The sequence below is a fragment of the Nyctereutes procyonoides genome, unplaced genomic scaffold (genome assembly GCF_905146905.1).
Source record: "Nyctereutes procyonoides isolate TBG_1078 unplaced genomic scaffold, NYPRO_anot_genome, whole genome shotgun sequence".
In the NCBI taxonomy this organism is placed as follows: domain Eukaryota; kingdom Metazoa; phylum Chordata; class Mammalia; order Carnivora; family Canidae; genus Nyctereutes; species Nyctereutes procyonoides.
This window is the reverse complement of record NW_026575047.1, coordinates 30,825,203-30,844,395: the sequence shown is the minus strand read 5'-3', so window position 1 is coordinate 30,844,395 and position 19,193 is coordinate 30,825,203. Positions and strand designations below refer to the sequence as shown.

Below are 19,193 nucleotides of genomic sequence, written 5' to 3'. Positions count from 1 at the left end.
CTTTGAAGTTGTTCTGAAAAATCATATTATAAATATCTCTTGCTTTTTTCTCTTAAAAATAGAACGAAGAACTCCCAAGGCAACAGGTTTTAAAATCTAACATTATTAACGGATGCAAAATATTCCAAGCTAAGGGTCTACCACAATGTTCAGCATATCCACAGGACGGAGGGAAGAAGGAGCCAGGATCTCAAATAAAGTATTTAACACTCCAAGGGCTTCATGAGAATCAATGTGCATCTGTTACCACTGACTTCCTGATGGGCACTGCTTATCATCAGGAGTGTGCCCCTACCCAGTAAACACGTCTGCCGAGATATGCTGTTCCCAGATGCCCATGTGTTCACCACATACACCAAGTCTACCTCAAAAGTAAGGAAACCATCCAGAACTTCCACACTCTCAAGTCTTACCCCTGGGCCTGCATCTGTGCCACTAGCTCTGCCTCTTCTGGGTCTTCAGGAGAAGTACACCATGCCCACAGCCAGGGCCAGCCCCAACCCGCTAAGGACAATCCCCTCTGCTCTCGCCCTGACCACTCTTCCTACCTCTGGCTGCCACTCCGCATCTATTCCTTCTCAGAGTCTGTTTCTTTCCTATGCCTCTCCCACCAACACACATGAGCCAGGCTTCTACACCTTCCACCCCACCCAAACTGCTCCCCATTGACCTCCATCTCCTGCTTATTTGCTCAGCCTGTGAACAGCCAAAAGCCAACCTCTCTCTCCTCCACCAAATGCTTTCCTTCCTCAGCTTTAACAATGCCACCCCACCTGTTCTTCCTTCCTCACCTCCTCCACAGGCTCGTCCTCCCCTCTCTGGCCTTTAAGTTCAGAGTTCGGCCTCCTCCTTCCTAGCTAACCTCTTCCCATCCCAATGTTCACCTCCTGCTCAGTTCCAACTTGAAAACTACAGATTTGTACATCCAAATGCTTTCCTCAGCCTCCCCAGAGTGCCTCCCAGGTATGTCAGCTGCATATGCCCAGACCAGAATCTCATCTCCTCATCTCCCCAGTGCAGTAGACAGATGCCCATCACCATAAGCTTCCTTCCTCACATCTATGTGAAGCCAACAGCAAAGTTTACTGGTTCTGCTTCTACACTGTATGTGGCAGGTGGCTACTGCTTGTCACTTCACTCCCCATCCTGGTGCGTGCAACCTCCATGCCTCAGTCAGGCCCCCCTGCTCTGCCCTCACTCCCTCTCTGAGGCTATCCTCAGCTCCCAAATCACACCATGCCACTCCGTTGTACCAAACCCTCTACAGGCTTCCTGAAGTCCTTTATGCTGGCCTGAGAGGCCCTCCATGACCCCTAGACCCTTGCTGCCTTCCCTGATCCCCATGGTCAATTTGCTCCACCCACACGGCCTCTTAAAGTTCTTTGATCCCACCAGGCAGGCTCCCATACCTTAGGATCTCCATTGTTGTTTTCTCTGCCTAGAAAGCTCTTACCTGGGTCAAGTTTACACAAACTTAGCAACGTAGCCCTGCCCTGACATCCCCACCTCTCTTCTCTCCTTGGCCCACCCCCACATCACCTACTGTCATCTGGTGTTTCACACATATCACTAAGTTACTTTTGTTGTCTGTCTCCTCCACCTCCATCCAGCGAAATTGTCATTCTTGAGGACAGGCATTTCACCAGCTCTGTTCATTTTCGTATCTGCTGCTGGTACTGCAGTGCCCAGCACTACTGCATGGAATGCACACCTGTGCTTAGCCGCTTGGCAGGCACTGTGTGTTTCACATGGTTTCATGATGGCAGGGATCAAGCTGGACATTTACTATGCCTTCCAGCCTTCAAGCTCCACCTTTTTTTTTTTTTTAAGATTTTACTTATTCATTCATGAGACACACACACACACACACACACACACAGAGGCAGAGACACAGGCAGAGGGAGAAGCAGGCTCCCTGTGGGGAGCCTGATGTGGGACTCAATCCCGGGTCTCCAGGATCAGGCCCTGGGCTGAAGGCAGCGCTAAAGCGCTGAGCCACCTGGGCTGCCCTCTATCTGCCTTACATCGTGTACACTGTTGACAAATGAGACTGGAACGAAGTTTTTGGAGTACTATTCTAAAGATACAGATCCCTAACCACGATAAACCACCACATTCATCAATTTATGAAAACTGCCATCTATCAATATTACCAGAAGACTCCCTCCCTCTAAAGTCGTTTCTGGATGACAAGTCTGTTAGGAAGCCAGAATGGGGCTGAAGCTGTGAAGACAGTAACTACTACTACACCATGGCTACACATCTGTATCAACTGCCAAGAGTTACGGACACTGCCTACTACCCAGAGTACTTGCTTCTTTAACTGAGACAATGAAAATGAACACAGGTATCTGATGACTGCATCTTGAAGCGCTTAATACCTAGAGCTCTGCTAACGGCTGGTGAGACTTCCTGGAGGGACATCATCGACACTCCCTTGCTTCCCTTGGAGACACCCCCCCGCCCAACACACACATCCCATTTACCAAGGTGCTACTGCACCTGCAACGGGCACAGAGCATCCTGTCCTCACACACCTGGTGGCAGTCATGGTTCAGAAACTGTGTCGAGTGGCTCCATCCCACATAACACAGCCAGATAACCTCTTTCCACTGCAATTATGGAAACAACTGATCACATGGCTTGATTACAGAAGTTCTGATTAAATGATGGATCATGGTTGACAAGGGAAAACAAACTCCTCAAGATCAAGTAGCAATGTCTGACTGAGAAGGATGAGAGAGGCAGGTCAGCCAGACAGGAAAGGACACAGCTCCAGACTCAACCAGTTCCACACTGGCCCCAGTACTCTCCAGTTGCCCACCTCTGGGTGGGTTGGTCTATAGCTCTGAGCCTCAGGCTCTGCTCTTGTGAGGCAGGAGGCAACAGCAACCTGAGAAGGTCACTGAGAATAAATGAAATCCCAGCCCTGTGATCGGCACTGATGAGGATCACAAACTGAATCTGTTTTAATTCAGTGAAATGTCAATTGCAAGTGTTGCCTCCTATAAGAAATTCTGCCAGCTATAAACATGTCCCAGTGACCCCACAGCCACAAGACACACAGGAGACAAACCTGCTGCTTGGCTAACATCGGGAGGATGACATCCGCTATCTGCCGAGACAGTCGCTTCCACTTATCTTCATTTTCCTTGTGGCACTGCTGTAGGACCAGGATGAACATCTCCAGCACCTGCAGGTGTGGGGCAAGGGCAGGTCAGAGCACCTCCCAGCCAGTCGTGCTTGCAGAGCACACTGACCCTGGCTCAGCGGGAGGACTCCAGGATACAAACACGATCCCCAAAGAGGGCCTAAAGCACCTGTGCTACCCTGACCCAGGACATGTTAGAAACCATAAGAAAATGCAAGGGGCACACTCTAATTGCACACTCCTTAGGATCATTTGCCATCATTATGCTTCTACGCCTCTATGGAATTTACAAGATTTTATAATCAGAGAAAAGGCACAAAATGAAAATCAAATTTCTATTAACCTTTGGAAAAATGCAAACACAGCCTGACTAAACTATTCTGCAGATGCCTCCTGACTTTCGCTTACATTAATTTCAAGTCTGTGTTTTTCCAAAGCTAATCTACTGAGTAGCATTACTTTCAGAACAGTTACCCATGGTCGAGCAGGAGTTTATTAGTGATCAGTCCTAGGCAGATATCTAAAAGTCTGTTTTAGTAATAAACAAAGTTTTATCGGCACACAGCCATAACCCTCATGAACACAATGGCTGGGGCAGCTTTTGTCCACAACAGCTGACCTGGGATGCTGCAACTGATGCCCTAGAGCCTGCAAAACTGAAAATACTTATCATCTTCCTGTCAACAAAAACACCTATCAACCTGACCTATTTAAAGCTCAAGGGCTACAAAGAGAGCCATGCCAATCTAAGCCCACTCTCTAAGAAGTCTGCTCACGCCCTCCACAGCTGCCTCTCAGAGGGAGATCTGTACTCCCTTCCAACTCTCCTCAGCAAAGGCTAGCCAACCCTCTCGGGCCTCTTGAGAAGCAGACAAGAGCTCCTTGGGCCCATGTGGCTGATAGGCCACTCTCCAGGCCTTTCTCCAACCCAGTGTGCTTTGTATTTTTCACTGTAATTATGGGATTTAATTAAACATTACATAGATCAACCAAAACGATAATGTACAAAGAAAGTGTTTCTATGAAAAAGCTTATGACTTTAAGATTCAAAGACAAATAGCTAACAAGAATTACAAACAGTGAAAGCCAGGTAAGCGCACAAGCTGAATGGCATCACTGAAGAGGCTAGGTCTCTGCACTGAAGCCACCCCAATCGGCCTGGAATTCCCACTCCTCCTTAAGGAAAACAAATCTACAATCAGCACAGAGGATAAGACCCTGGCCCTACCTCAACATATGGTAAAAAGATGTACAAGGTAAAGTCTTTAAATTATTTCAGATGTGAGTTTATTTTTTAAAAGATTTTACTTCTTTGACAGAGCACAAGCAAGGGAAAGGGCAGAGACATAGCCAGAGGGAGAAACAGACTCCCCACTGAGCAGGGAACCTGATGCAGGACTCGATCCTAGAACCCCAAGATCATGACCTAAAGCCAAAGGCAGATGCTTTACCTACCGAGCCACCCAGGTGCCTCTCAGATGTGAGATTTTAAAAATCTTTTAACCTTTTAAAAGATTAAAAATCTCTTAAAATCTTTTAAAATCTAGAATTTTAGAATTCTAACATTTTGATGAATGTCAATGAACTGATTTTTGTGTCGTTTAGGAAAAGAGAGTCTTCAATTTATTTATTTCCTTGAATGACCCCATGACTGTTAGCCAGGTGGCAAATGACCTCCCCACGTGGCTATGTGGCTTTAAAGACCAAGTCCTGGCAGGCTTATTCTTTCCTGGCATCTCCCCAGACTGAGAGCTCAGGGTGGCACAAATGATCATCCACTAATTAGCAGACAGGAGGCCTCCCCCTGCAGAGACAATGGGGTGCCAAGGGTTGCCCCAAAGCCTCCTTACCTGATGGTACTGGATGAGTCTCAGTAACATTGACACCACCACCTCTTTTTGGGTTTCAAGCTCTTTTCCTGCATCGGCTTTATTGGTTCCTCTCAGTACAAAGAGATCATGGACTATGGGCTGCAGGGCCGGTATGGCTGCAGTGTAAAAAGGCAGGTTTAGAAGGTATCACACACCATTTATGGGGCAGACAAAGCTTAACACCTCCAAAATATGTCCAAAAAATAAGAAAACCCTAATCCATATATAGCTTATAATAAAGGATAAATTCAGGTTATCAGTGAGTGCTATGGATTATCAGTATATCATCATAGAGACTATAGGTTTTCCTCCACCATGTACTGATAATTTTGTGAAATCTTAAAAAGAAAACTAGGGTGTCTGTGATGTAACATCATTTCTGAAAAAAAGACACAAATTCAAAAGTCAAATTCAAACTAAAATCCTTCAACTAACTAAAATAACAACCTCCTATTCTAATGTGTACTCTACTGAAAGATTTACCTGAAAAGATGACAGTGTTCTTCATCAGAAAATATTTAAATTAGATTTCTATGCCCTTTTAAGTAATAACTCACTCTCATTAGATAGTCTTTCCCCCAAGTCTGGTCTTTATCCAAAATAGCAAAGTAGATTCCTCAGTCTAACATCACTACTGGGATGAACCAGAAGAAACACCTTTCATTGGGAAGGGTGTGGCCCAATCATGTTGCTGATGTCACTGCAAGTCACTGTCAGCCTAGTGGGATATGCGCACACGCGCGTGCACACACACACACGGGCACACGGACCCTCAGTGCCACACACACACGGCATACTTGCTGGCTGTTCTACAGATGACCAAGCTTTCTATAGAAAGTACAAGGGTCTGTCTGCCCACTGATTTTCTATCCAAAGATCCTCTAATCTAGGGAGCTTTAGTCATCTCTCTATTGGACATCTGCACCAGACCCCAAATTCCATATGTGGACAAGTGTGAACTTTTGCTGAGGCAGGAATCTCAGCTCTTGTGAAGCCATGGCAAGTTGAGTCCAGTGACTGTGAAAATCAGATGGTGTTCCATGTCTAGTTCTCAACACATTACCTCCATGGAACAGAGAATGCTGCACACCACAATACCCTCCTCCCACCTGGGGTCTGCAAAGGTCTTAGGATATACCCTTACCAAAAGCCTCAAAAGCCTACTGATTCCTGACAGTGGAGCCAGAGAGGAGTCAGTAGGAAAATGCTGGGAGGTCAGTTTGAAAAGTTCAAGGATTTACAGTTTATTCTTAAAACCATAACTTCCTTGCACAGGTGGGAGGAGGCAGCTTGAGCATCTGATCACTTTCTGTGCTCAGTAAGGCCTCTATAAATAATCAGGCACAACAGAATTGTCCTGAACCCAGGCCAAACCACTACTTCCAGTACCACTGTGCAACAAACCAAGTGTCCTTAGACAAGCTGCATTTTCCAGTTTTGTGTGTTTCATGTAATTCAACAAAAGTATTTCTATTAGACTCTACCTATACCTCAGGTCACCTGACTGCTGTGCTTTTCCCCTTAGGAGATTATAAGCTCCTGAGAGTAAAAGGGAGCTCTCTTTTCATAACACTTCTTTTTTTTTTTTAATGATAGTCACAGAGAGAGAGAGGCAGAGACACAGGCAGAGGGAGAAGCAGGCTCCATGCACTGGGAGCCTGACGTGGGATTCGATCCTGGGTCTCCAGGATCGCGCCCTGGGCCAAAGTCAGGCGCTAAACCGCTGCGCCACCCAGGGATCCCTTCATAACACTTCTAACCAGTATGCACATGCACACCCACTCACAGACACACACACATGCACACACATGCACATATACAGCCTACAAAGCACAGAGCAGCTGTGGATACAGTTGGAAGTTGGTGTAATGAAGACTAACACTGTCCAGCACATCATTAATGATGACCACAGGGAAAGGTTTGTCCCATTACCATGTGTCACAGCCTTCCTCCCACTGGCCATGATGCCATCACAGAGTTGAATGATTTTAGGAATTCCAATGATCTGTTTTGAATGATAGCGTTCATAAGATAGTAATACCAGGAAGAAAAAGATGTTTGGAATAATTGCCTCTGATTCCCTAGAAACAAAAACATCCATTTAGATACTTCCTTTTAAAATTAAATACTGATCAATATAAACAACATGAAATTACTCATGATTCCAAATTTAGAACAAAAGGGAAAGGGACAGGACGAGGGGGCTGTGGAGCAGCAAGTGAGGAGGGAGAGGGAGAGAGCGAGCAAGGAATGAGGGGACAATGGGGAAGGCTGAGGGAATGTCCCCAGAAAGCCCCCAACACCATGGGATGCCCAGAGGTGCTATCTTCTGAGCTCTTTTTCTGCCCCTTCGCTCTTCAGTTGAGGAAACTGAGGCTCAAGGGAGAAAAAGTAACTTGTCTCAAATCAGAGTCAAGATGTCACCTGATTGGAGTAAGAAAGTGCTGGATCTCTAGACCCAGAAGCGCTGAGAACACAGCCTTTTTCACCATGTCTCTCACACTAAGAACAGCTGACCCCCAACAACACGGGTTTGAGTTGCACGGGTCCACTTACACACGGGGTTTTTATAAATACAATATTAGACTGTAAACGTATATTATCTTCCTCACAGTTTTTTTAGTAACATTTTCTTTTCTCTGGCTCACATTACTGTAGGAATATACACGATATGCAGAACATATGAAATAGGAGATTGTTGACATTGTCTGGAAGGCTTTGGTCAACAGCAGACTCCAGTAGTTGGCTTTTTGGGGAGGCACAAGTTAAAGGTAGATTTTGGAGTGTGCAGGGGCGGGCAGCCCCAACCCGTGTCATTCAAGGGTCCACTGCAGTTCAGCGACTGAGGAGATCTCATGTTCAGGAACTACACCGAGATGCCCATAACTGGCACAGGAGAAATGTTAAGGCCTCCCTGTCCAGCAAGGGGAAGCTGCAATACCAATCAGTGAAGTGCACAGTAACCATCTCTACTGACGATGGCCACATCTAAAACATGTTTTCTCTAAGAAGCTCAAAAACATCAGTGTCCCAGCAGATAAGACTGCAGTGAGCAGTCAGTCCTCATAATTAAATACTCTGAAATGTGAAATGAAAACTGACAAGTGTAATTCCAGACACAGCTATTTCTAAATGATCTTGAGACACTTACCAATTTTTAAGAGAAACAAAAACACAAAGCATGTTAATCAGAGTTCCACCTAAAAAAATATCTAGCAAGAATGCTTAACAATCCTTTAAAGTAAATATTCATCTTAATAATCTAAATCATACATAAATATGTAATAAGGACAAAAAATCTAAAATAACAAAATGCTATTACCTGAACTGGCCTACTTCAATGTACTCAAACTGCTTCAGCACAAATCCAATAAACACCTACAAGCAGGAAAATAAAATTTTCACATCAGTAAAGTGTACAAACTAGGTTACTTTTCTCTCTACTTATTTGTGTAAATCTTTAACCAGGTTCCTGACAGTAGGTAAACTTGTTTGTACACAAGAACTCAGATGAATTCTTCCAGACTAGATAATTCAAGATACTTCCACAAATCCCCTTAAGAACATTTACTAGGGGAGGGGCAAGATGGTGGAAGAGTAGGGTCCCCAAGTCACCTGTCCCCACCAAATTACCTAGATAACCTTCAAATCATCCTGAAAATCTACAAATTCGGCCTGAGATTTAAAGAGAAACCAGCTGGAATGCTACAGTGAGAAGAGTTCCCGCTTCTATCAAGGTAGGAAGACTGGGGAAAAAGAAATAAAGAAACAAAAGGCCTCCAAGGGGGAGGGGCCGTGAGGAGCCGGGCTGAGGCGGGGGCGAGTGTCCCCAGGACAGGAGAGCTCCATCCTGGAGAAGCAGGAGCTGCACCAACCTTCCCGGGGGAAAGGCGCACGCAGGGAGTTGGAGCAGGACCCCAGGAGGGCGGGGATGCCCTCAGGCTCCCTGGGACACTAATAGACACCTGCACCCCGGGGAGAGTGCACCGAGCTCCCTAAGGGCTGCAGCGCCCACACATTGACCCGAGAGCAGCTCGGAGGGGCTCGGGCACGGCTCTGCATGGAGGGGGCTGCGCGGCTCTGGGAGCAACTCGGCGGCGGCTCCGGCAGAGGAAGAGGCTCCGGCGCGGAGGGGGCTGCGCGGCCGGGAGTGCGAATCCAACAGCACAGGCTCCGGACCACAGGGCGCCGGGACACAGCCCAGGATCCAGCCTCCCCCCGGGATAGGCAGAGGCCGGGAGGGCCCAGGACAGCAAGGACGCTCCTGCACGGAGGAGCTGAGCAGATCAGCGGCCCCACCCCGGAGCCTCCAGGCCCTGCAGACAGAGAGCCCCGTAGTTACTGTGGGGGCTGAATCTGGTTTCCAGAGTTGCCATAGCAACTGCGGCTGTTCCTCCTGGGGCCTCACCAGGTAAACAACCCCCACTGAGCCCTGCACCAGGCAGGGGGCAGAGCAGCTCCCCCAAGTGCTAACACCTGAAAATCAGCACAACAGGCCCCTCCCCCAGAAGACCAGCTAGACGGACAAGTTCCAGGGGAAGTCAAGGGACTTAAAGTATACAGAATCAGAAGATACTCCCCCGTGGGTTTTTTTTTTCTTTTTTTCTTTTTGATTTCTGATTGCTTCCCCCACCCCCTTTTTTTTTAACCTTTCTTTTTCTTTCTCTTTTTCTTCTCTTTTTTCCTTTTTTTCTTCTTTTTCTTTTTTCTTTTTCTCTTTTCTTTCCTTCTCTCTCTCTCTTTCTCCTTTTCCCAATACAACTTGTTTTTTGGCCACTCTGCACTGAGCAAAATGACTAGAAGGAAAACCTCACCTCAAAAGAAAGAATCAGAAACAGTCCTCTCTCCCACAGAGTTACAAAATCTGGATTACAATTCAATGTCAGAAAGCCAATTCAGAAGCACTATTACACAGCTACTGGTGGCTCTAGAAAAAAGCATAAAGGACTCAAGAGACTTCACGACTGCAGAATTTAGATCCAATCAGGCAGAAATTAAAAATCAATTGAATGAGATGCAATCCAAACTAGAAGTCCTAACGACGAGGGTTAACGTGGTGGAAGAACGAGTGAGTGACATAGAAGACAAGTTGATGGCAAAGAGGGAAACTGAGGAAAAAAGAGACAATTAAAAGACCAGGAAGACAAATTAAGGGAAATAAACGACAGCCTGAGGAAGAAAAACCTACGTTTAATTGGGGTTCCCAAGGGCGCCGAAAGGGACAGAGGGCCAGAATATGTATTTGAACAAATCCTAGCTGAAAACTTTCCCAATCTGGGAAGGGAAACAGGCATTCAGATCCAGGAAATAGAGAGATCCCCGCCCCTAAAATCAATAAAAACTGTTCAACACCTCGACATTTAATAGTGAAGGTTGCAAATTCCAAAGATAAAGAGAAGATCCTTAAAGCAGCAAGAGACAAGAAGTCCCTGACTTTTATGGGGAGGAGTATTAGGGTAACAGCAGACCTCTCCACAGAGACGTGGCAGGCCAGAAAGGGCTGGCAGGATATATTCAGGGTCCTAAATGAGAAGAACATGCAACCAAGAATACTTTATCCAGCAAGGCTCTCATTCAAAATGGAAGGAGAGATAAAGAGCTTCCAAGACAGGCAGGAACTGAAAGAATATGTGACCTCCAAACCAGCTCTGCAAGAAATTTTAACGGGGACTCTTAAAATTCCCCTTTAAGAAGAAGTTCAGTGGAACAATCCACAAAAACAAGGACTGAATAGATATCATGATGACACTAAACTCATATCTGTCAATAGTAACTCTGAACATGAATGGGCTTAATGACCCCATCAAAAGGCGCAGGGCTTCAGACTGGATAAAAAAGCAGGACCCATCGATTTGCTGTCTACAAGAGACTCATTTTAGACAGAAGGACACCTACAACCTGAAAATAAAAGGTTGGAGAATCATTTACCATTCAAATGGTTCTCAAAAGAAAGCAGGGGTAGCCATCCTTATATCAGATAAACTAAAATTTACCCCGAAGACTACAGTGAGAGATGAAGAGGGACACTATCTCATACTTAAAGGATCTATCCAACAAGAGGACTTAACAATTCTCAATATATATGCCCCGAATGTGGGAGCTGCCAAATACTTAAACCAATTATTAACCAAAGTGAAGAAATACTTAGATAATAATACACTTATACTTGGTGACTTCAATCTAGCTCTCTCTACCCTTGATAGGTCTTCTAAACACAACATCTCCAAAGAAACGAGAGCTTTAAATGATACACTGGACCAGATGGATTTCACAGATATCTACGGAACTTTACATCCAAACTCAACTGAATACACATTCTTCTCAAGTGCACATGGAACTTTCTCCAGAATAGACCACATACTGGGTCACAAATCGGGTCTGAACCGATACCAAAAGAATGGGATCGTCCCCTGCATATTCTCAGACCATAATGCCTTGAAATTAGAACTAAATCACAACAAGAAGTTTGGAAGGACCTCAAACACGTGGAGGTTAAGGACCATCCTGCTAAAAGATGAAAGGGTAAACCAGGAAATTAAGGAAGAATTAAAAAGATTCATGGAAACTAATGAGAAGGAAGATACAACTGTTCAAAATCTTTGGGATGCAGCAAAAGCAGTCCTGAGGGGGAAATACATCGCAATACAAGCATCCATTCAAAAACTGGAAAGAACTCAAATACAAAAGCTAACCTTACACATAAAGGAGCTAGAGAAAAAACAGCAAATGGACCCTACGCCCAGCAGAAGAAGAGAGTTAATTAAAATTTGAGCAGAACTCAACGAAATTGAGATCAGAAGAACTGTGGAACAGATCAACAGAACCAGGAGTTGGTTCTTTGAAAGAATTAATAAGATAGATAAACCATTAGCCAACCTTATTAAAAAGAAGAGAGAGAAGACTCAAATTGATAAAATCATGAATGAGAAAGGAGAGATCACTACCAACACCAAGGAAATGCAAACGATTTTAAAAACATATCATGAACAGCTGTAAGCCAATAAATTAGGCAATCTAGAAGAAATGGACACATTCCTGGAAAGCCACAAACTACCAAAACTGGAGCAGGAAGAAATAGAAAACCTGAACAGGCCAATAACCAGGGAGGAAATTGAAGAAGTCATCAAAAACCTCCCAAGACACAAGAGTCCAGGGCCAGATGGCTTCCCAGGGGAATTCTATCAAATGTTTAAAGAAGAAATCATACCTATTCTACTAAAGCTGTTTGGAAAGATAGAAAGAGATGGAGTACTTCCAAATTCGTTCTATGAGGCCAGCATCACCTTAATTCCAAAACCAGACAAAGACCCCACCAAAAAGGAGAATTACAGACCAATATCCCTGATGAACATGGATGCAAAAATTCTCAACAAGATACTAGCCAATAGGATCCAACAACACATTAAGAAAATTATTCACCATGACCAAGTAGGATTTATCCCCGGGACATAAGGCTGGTTCAACACTCGTAAAACAATCAGTGTGATTCATCATATCAGCAAGAGAAAAACCAAGAACCATATGATCCTCTCATTAGATGCAGAGAAAGCATTTGACAAAATACAGCATCCATTCCTGATCAAAACTCTTCAGAGTGTAGGGATAGAGGGAACATTCCTCAACATCTTAAAAGCCATCTACGAAAAGCCCACAACAAATATAATTCTCAATAGGGAAGCACTGGGAGCCTTTCCCCTAAGATCAGGAAAAGACAGGGATGTCCACTCTCACCACTGCTATTCAACATAGTACTGGAAGTCCTAGCCTCAGCAATCACACAACAAAAAGACATTAAAGGCATTCGAATTGGCAAAGAAGTAGTCAAACTCTCCCTCTTTGCCGATGACATGATACTCTACATAGAAAACCCAAAAGACTCCACCCCAAGATTGCTAGAACTCATACAGCAATTTGGTAGCGTGGTAGGATACAAAATCAATGCCCAGAAATCAATGGCATTTCTATACACTAACAATGAGACTGAAGAAAGAGGAATTAAGGAGTCAATCCCATTTACAATTGCACCCAAAAGCATAAGATACCTAGGAATAAACCTAACCAAAGAGGTAAAGGATCTATACCCTAAAAACTATAGAACACTTCTGAAAGAAATTGAGGAAGACACAAAGAGACGGAAAAATATTCCATGCTCCTGGATTGGCAGAATTAATATTGTGAAAATGTCAATGTTACCCAGGGCAATTTACACGTTTAATGCAATCCCTATCAAAATAGCATGGACTTTCTTCAGAGAGTTAGAACAAATTATTTTAAGATTTGTGTGGAATCAGAAAAGACCCCGAATAGCCAGGGGAATTTTAAAAAAGAAAACCATATCTGGGGGCATCACAATGCCAGATTTCAGGTTGTACTACAAAGCTGTGGTCACCAAGACAGTGTGGTACTAGCACAAAAACAGACACATAGATCAATGGAACAGAATAGAGAACCCAGAAGTGGACCCTGAACTTTATGGTCAACTAATATTCGATAAAGGAGGAAAGACTATCCACTGGAAGAAAGACAGTCTCTTCAATAAATGGTGCTGGGAAAATTGGACATCCACATGCAGAAGAATGAAACTAGAGTAAACTAGACTACTCTCTTTCACCATACACAAAGATAAACTCAAAATGGATGAAAGATCTAAATGTGAGACAAGATTCCATCAAAATCCTAGAGGAGAACACAGGCAACGCCCTTTTTGAACTTGGCCACAATAACTTCTTGCAAGATACACCCACGAAGGCAAAAGAAACAAAAGCAAACATGAACTATTGGGACTTCATCAAGATAAGAAGCTTTTGCACAGCAAAGGATACAGTCAACAAAACTCAAAGACAACCTACAGAATGGGAGAAGATATTTGCAAATGACGCATCAGATAAAGGGCTAGTATCCAAGATCTATAAAGAACTTATTAAACTCAACAGCAAAGAAACAAACAATCCAATCATGAAATGGACAAAAGACATGAACAGAAATCTCACAGAGGAAGACATAGACATGGCCAACATGCACATGAGAAAATGCTCCGCATCACTTGCCATCAGGGAAATACAAATCAAAACCACAATGAGATGCCACCTCACACCAGTGAGAATGGGGAAAATTAACAAGGCAGGAAACCACAAATGTTGGAGAGGATGCGGAGAAAGGGGAACCCTCTTGCACTGTTGGTGGGAATGTGAACTGGTGCAGCCACTCTGGAAAACTGTGTGGAGGTTCCTCAAAGAGTTAATAGACCTGCCCTACGACCCAGCAATTGCACTGTTAGGGATTTACCCCAAAGATTCAGATGCAATGAAACGCCGGACACCTGCACCCCGATGTTTCTAGCAGCAATGTCCACAATAGCCAAACTGTGGAAGGAGCCTCGGTGTCCATCGAAAGATGAATGGATAAAGAAGATGTGGTCTATGTATACAATGGAATATTACTCAGCCATTAGAAACGACAAATACCCACCATTTGCTTCAACGTGGATGGAACTGGAGGGTATTATGCGGAGTGAAGTAAATCAATCGGAGAAGGACAAACAGTATATGTTCTCATTCATTTGGGGAATATAAATAATAGTGAAAGGGAATATAAGGGAAGGGGGAAGAAATGTGTGGGAAATAACAGAAAGGGAGACAGAACATAAAGACTCCTAACTCTGAGAAATGAACTAGGGGTGGTGGAAGGGGAGGAGGGCGGGGGGTGGGGGTGAATGGGTGACGGGCACTGAGGGGGACACTTGACGGGATGAGCACTGGGTGTCATTCTGTATGTTGGTAAATTGAATACCAATAAAAAATTAATTTATTAAAAAAAAAAAGAACATTTACTAAACGATGGTGTGGACACTGTAGAAAAATAGATCACACCCTCCAGAAGACCAAGCAGTACCAAAAAGACAGATGTGGGGGCCAGGCTCGTTCCAGCTCTCACACACTGAGCGGCATGGATGCCCTGAAACTTGAATCTGGCTTAATAAGAAGATACACACGTCAGTCCGCCTTCCCCTACACCCCGATATTCAAAGAAGCGATGCAGGGGGCTGGTGCCTGACAGGAAAGGGACCCTGAGGACAAAGGGCACGGCATTTCAGGACTGGATTAGAGCCAGTTTCATGTCCAACTCTTCAAGCACCTGCACCCTCCCAACCTCATGCCAGGAACTTTACCTACCCACTGTTTGCTTCCAGCCCTTGGGCCTGATGCATACAGAGCAGATACTCAACAAATCATGATCTGGATTGAATTAAATGGTCTGCACGGTCTCATTTTCTACTGTCATCATACTGAAACCCTCAGGCACTGAGTGATAAAAGCAAATCCAAACAAATGTGAGGCCAGAGCACTTGCAGCAAGAAAAAGCCAACACCACCCCATAAAAGGAGGCTGGAAACTGGCTCCACTGGAGTGTGGCCCAGGCGCACTGCAGAAACAAGCACAGCATGGAGGAGCTCTGAGGCCGGCCCCTCTCCCTGTCTAAGAGTCAGTTGGACATTTTAGGAAGATAGATGAAAGCAACAAAGGTTACACTATTTCTGAAAAGAGAGTCTATGGAGAAGGACTAAAGAGAGAATGTGATCCAACTAGAGACAGCCCAGAGAGAGTAGCCTCTCATTTCAGTAGGAGAAAGCCTGGTTCTGCCTGTAAGGAGTCATAACCATATGCTAAGGAGATGGTGAGGTGCAGTCCTGGATGGAGTTGATGGCTCTGTATTCCTAGAGCAGCCCTCACTATGGGCCCAGGCTTCTGCCCAGAAGACCCCCAGATCCCCTTATTGCTCAAGCCCCTGTCAGCATGCACCTGCTTCCCTCTGGGTCAGCACCGCCCAAGGCTTCAGGTGAGGATTCTCCCCCACTGAGACCCCTGTGTCAGAGGAAAGGGGGTAATGTCCCCAGCCATCCCCAAGTGAGCATCTTCCCCATGGAAGGGGGTGGCCCTTTCAGCCGATGTGCTTCTGATAATTTAGCAGAAGGAGGATTACTCCAAACATCAGCCACCATGAAGTAGCTTCAAGCTCTCCTTCATCAGAAGACAGCCTCCCAATACCGCTGGTGGGAAGATGAGCACTTTCTCTAGGAAGTCCCTTTAAGGAGAACACTGGTGCCAATGGTAACTACAGACAATGCAGATAACTGCATGTACACCAATGTCTACAAAACATTTCCCACCTCACCTGGGAAAGGAGCCCAAGATCATGGCCCAGCAATGACAGTCACATTTCCATGACCTAAAGGCAACTTTATCTGTAGCGAACTTAGCTGGCATGACTCCTGTTTTCAGAGAGTTTGCGTCCCTAGGGACGAGGACTCCAGAAGCACTTCTCCACAGTAGCCACACCAGGAAGGCTAGGCAGCTGAGTCCCACTCGTTGAGGGAGTGTCAAAACCGTGCTGGTCAGACAGGCACTAGGAGGGCCTCTAACACAGCACCAGCTACTGTTCCCTTAGACCACATTCCCTTTTACAGACACATGCTGACGTCAGCTTGTTTGAAACTGGATGCCATAATTGTTAATCTGTTCAAAATAAATCCCCGCATTCTGTAAAAATGCCCCCACCAACAATTAAGTCTTAATTGTATCTTACAATTGCAATACACTAATTTTGGGGTGGGGAGGGTGAGTGAACAGGAAGATCTGGCACACGAGTAAAGGCCACCCCAAACACAGCCCCACCCAGGCAGACAGTATGTGGGGCGTGTGCACCAGGTCTGGGCATCACCCAGTGCATGAAGTAGGGGAGAGGCAGTGACTGGTGCAGCAACAGCAAAGCTGCACATTTCCCGAAGGTGGGCTTCAGGGTCTCACACGTAACCTTTACTGAATTAGGAAGAGCAGTGGAAGAGGAAAGCTGAAAGTGACAAACCTGATCTGAGTCCAGAAGACAGTAATTGACCCGTAACTGAACCAGCTGTGCCAGCAAGTCTAAAACCTGCCTCTGCAGCTGCACAGACGTTGTGGTCGTATACTGTTTTAAAGCTTTTATAACCAGAGGCTCGAACAAACGTATGTGATTATGAATAGCATTCTACGGGGGAAAAAAAAAGAACAAATTCATGAGTTAGCCTTCAACTGAAAACTTCAAGCAGCCGACCTGGCAAGTGCTGGGCTTGATCTGTGCTTCTAGCATGGGAACCTGCCACTTCCCACTCACCTTATCTGCACGGTTCTTAGTGGCACTCGTGAGGTTGGTCTTCAACTGCGTAGACACCTTCTGAAGCACATCAAACCACCTGCCAGATGGGAAAAAGCAAGTGAAGAATGGCTCTAGGTCCTCTCCTGCATTCCCGGCCACCCTCTAAGTCAGGGAGAGCCTGGGTGACCACGTGCACGGCGGCATCCACTCCTCTAACAGACGGCCGGGCTACCTCAAGACCACAGTGGGCCAAGAGCCCCAAGCCTTGTCTCGGGTAGCAGGCGCTTGGAGAGAGCTTGCCTGATGCAGGAAACCCACCACCACCCATCCCAGGCTGCAGTGAGGCCAGAAGGGGGACGTCCACTTGAAAGATTCAGTGACTCAGAAGATCTCACTTGATTTTCTTGGAAAAAAATATCTTTAAATATTCACATTAATTATACATTTTCAAGAAATTCATACAAAATTAGATGACAGTAACACACACATACTTCCTTACTTTTTTACCACACCCCATAGTATTAACAAGGTATCAAAAAGATTTATTCCCAAGAACTGGATATATAGGGAGTACAGCAAAAATGAAAAGCCCAGAATAAGGACATTTTCCTTGGTTTCTAACTCTACTATGTTCAGGTAGCTGTTTTATCACTCCATATGTCAGAAGAAAAAGAATTCTCTTGTTACTATACCAAGTCGCAACCCAAATACCTGCTAATAATCATGGTAATTTAAACAACAGCTACTATACTCCAGGCATCAAAAACACAACCATAAATTTAAATGAAGATTTTAGCCACAAGGTTATAAAACACCAAGTGCTGCTATGGGACTCTTCTATGCCCTTCAAACACCTTTATGTGCCACGTGGAGGCTGTGCTTTCACCTTAGTATAGACCTGAGAGGTGCCGCCCCGCCACGGTCCCTGCAGGCAAAGGTGGTTTGTGAGCACTGGGAATGGGTGGCTGCCTGCTCTCAGATGCCAGCCCGTCCCACTCCATGATTGGGACACAGTCTGGCTGCCTCACAGTGAGTGTGCCTAGTGTCCTGCTCCTGCCCAGCACCGTCCCCACAGGCCATCTTACTCACTGAATCACACACTACTTTGAGGGCAGGGCCATGCCTACAGCATCTTGGTAACAATCATACTTTCCAAAGTTCTTGGGCATAGCAGAGTATGAAAAGATCATGGCTAATTTATGTTTTACTTTTTATAAACTATTTACCGCTCTGTCTACCAAAGATGCCTCCATGACACTACCGCCTGGCCAGGATGGGAAGGTTACCCTGAGGTGCCGTGGTCCTGCTCCGTCTGCACCATGGTCCTCAAGCTGGCATCGGCTAAGGCCTGGGTGAAGTGGGTGTATGGAGCCATGAAACAGTAATGATACAAGCCTGGCCTCACGCTGGACGAGCCCAGACGCTGTGCTCGACCTTGAGACTTGCTGGGGTTGGAAGATAAGCCATCAAACTGGGAGGCCAAGTTAGTCCCAAAGAGAGTCTTCAACAACTAGAGTGAAAGAATTGAAGCCATCAGCATCTGACTTAATACAGCATGAACAACACACAGAGAGTGTCCCAGGCAGATTATCAACCTAGCTAAAACTAATAGGGCATGTTAGCAAAAATTCAGACTGAAAATCTTGCTGAGAATCATTAAGACTGCCATTAAGACGGTATGAGACAGCTGTTGTGAAGGGTGATGTAAGTCATAAAGAAGTCATAAAGTTGAAAAAAAAAAAAGAAGTCATAAAGTTGGAGCCTCAACTTTCTCTGTGATTCTCAATGAGGTCCAGTTTTCCGAACAAAATCCTAGAGAGACACTAAGCAGTTCGTAGATAGAGTCCAGCTGCCATCTCCAGTGATGGGCCTCCTCCTCCCATAGGGGAGTAGGAAAGGGACCTGTCTGCCCAATAATAGAGAAGCCAACAGGGACGGGCGCTGCCAGACACGTCCCCAGCCACCACCTTCTCAGTGACAAGTAGCATTACGCTCTCTTGCCCAGAGTTGGGGCTTTAAAGGACAGGACAGGAAAGGAC

The 19,193-nt window shown here is 45.3% G+C and overlaps 1 protein-coding gene across 1 annotated transcript in view; it reads right to left on the bottom strand.

The window, feature by feature from the left end:
• The window catches only part of HTT (huntingtin), a 152,202-nt gene that overhangs the window by 56,658 nt on the left and 76,351 nt on the right, over positions 1-19,193 (bottom strand). The window contains exons 31-37 of the mRNA XM_055326749.1: positions 18,441-18,664; positions 17,173-17,251; positions 16,885-17,046; positions 8,345-8,400; positions 6,955-7,103; positions 5,002-5,138; positions 3,077-3,193 (exon numbers count right to left, since the gene is read on the bottom strand). Of these exons, the coding sequence (XP_055182724.1) occupies positions 3,077-3,193; positions 5,002-5,138; positions 6,955-7,103; positions 8,345-8,400; positions 16,885-17,046; positions 17,173-17,251; positions 18,441-18,664 (924 nt within the window). The remainder of the gene's footprint in view (positions 1-3,076; positions 3,194-5,001; positions 5,139-6,954; positions 7,104-8,344; positions 8,401-16,884; positions 17,047-17,172; positions 17,252-18,440; positions 18,665-19,193) is intronic.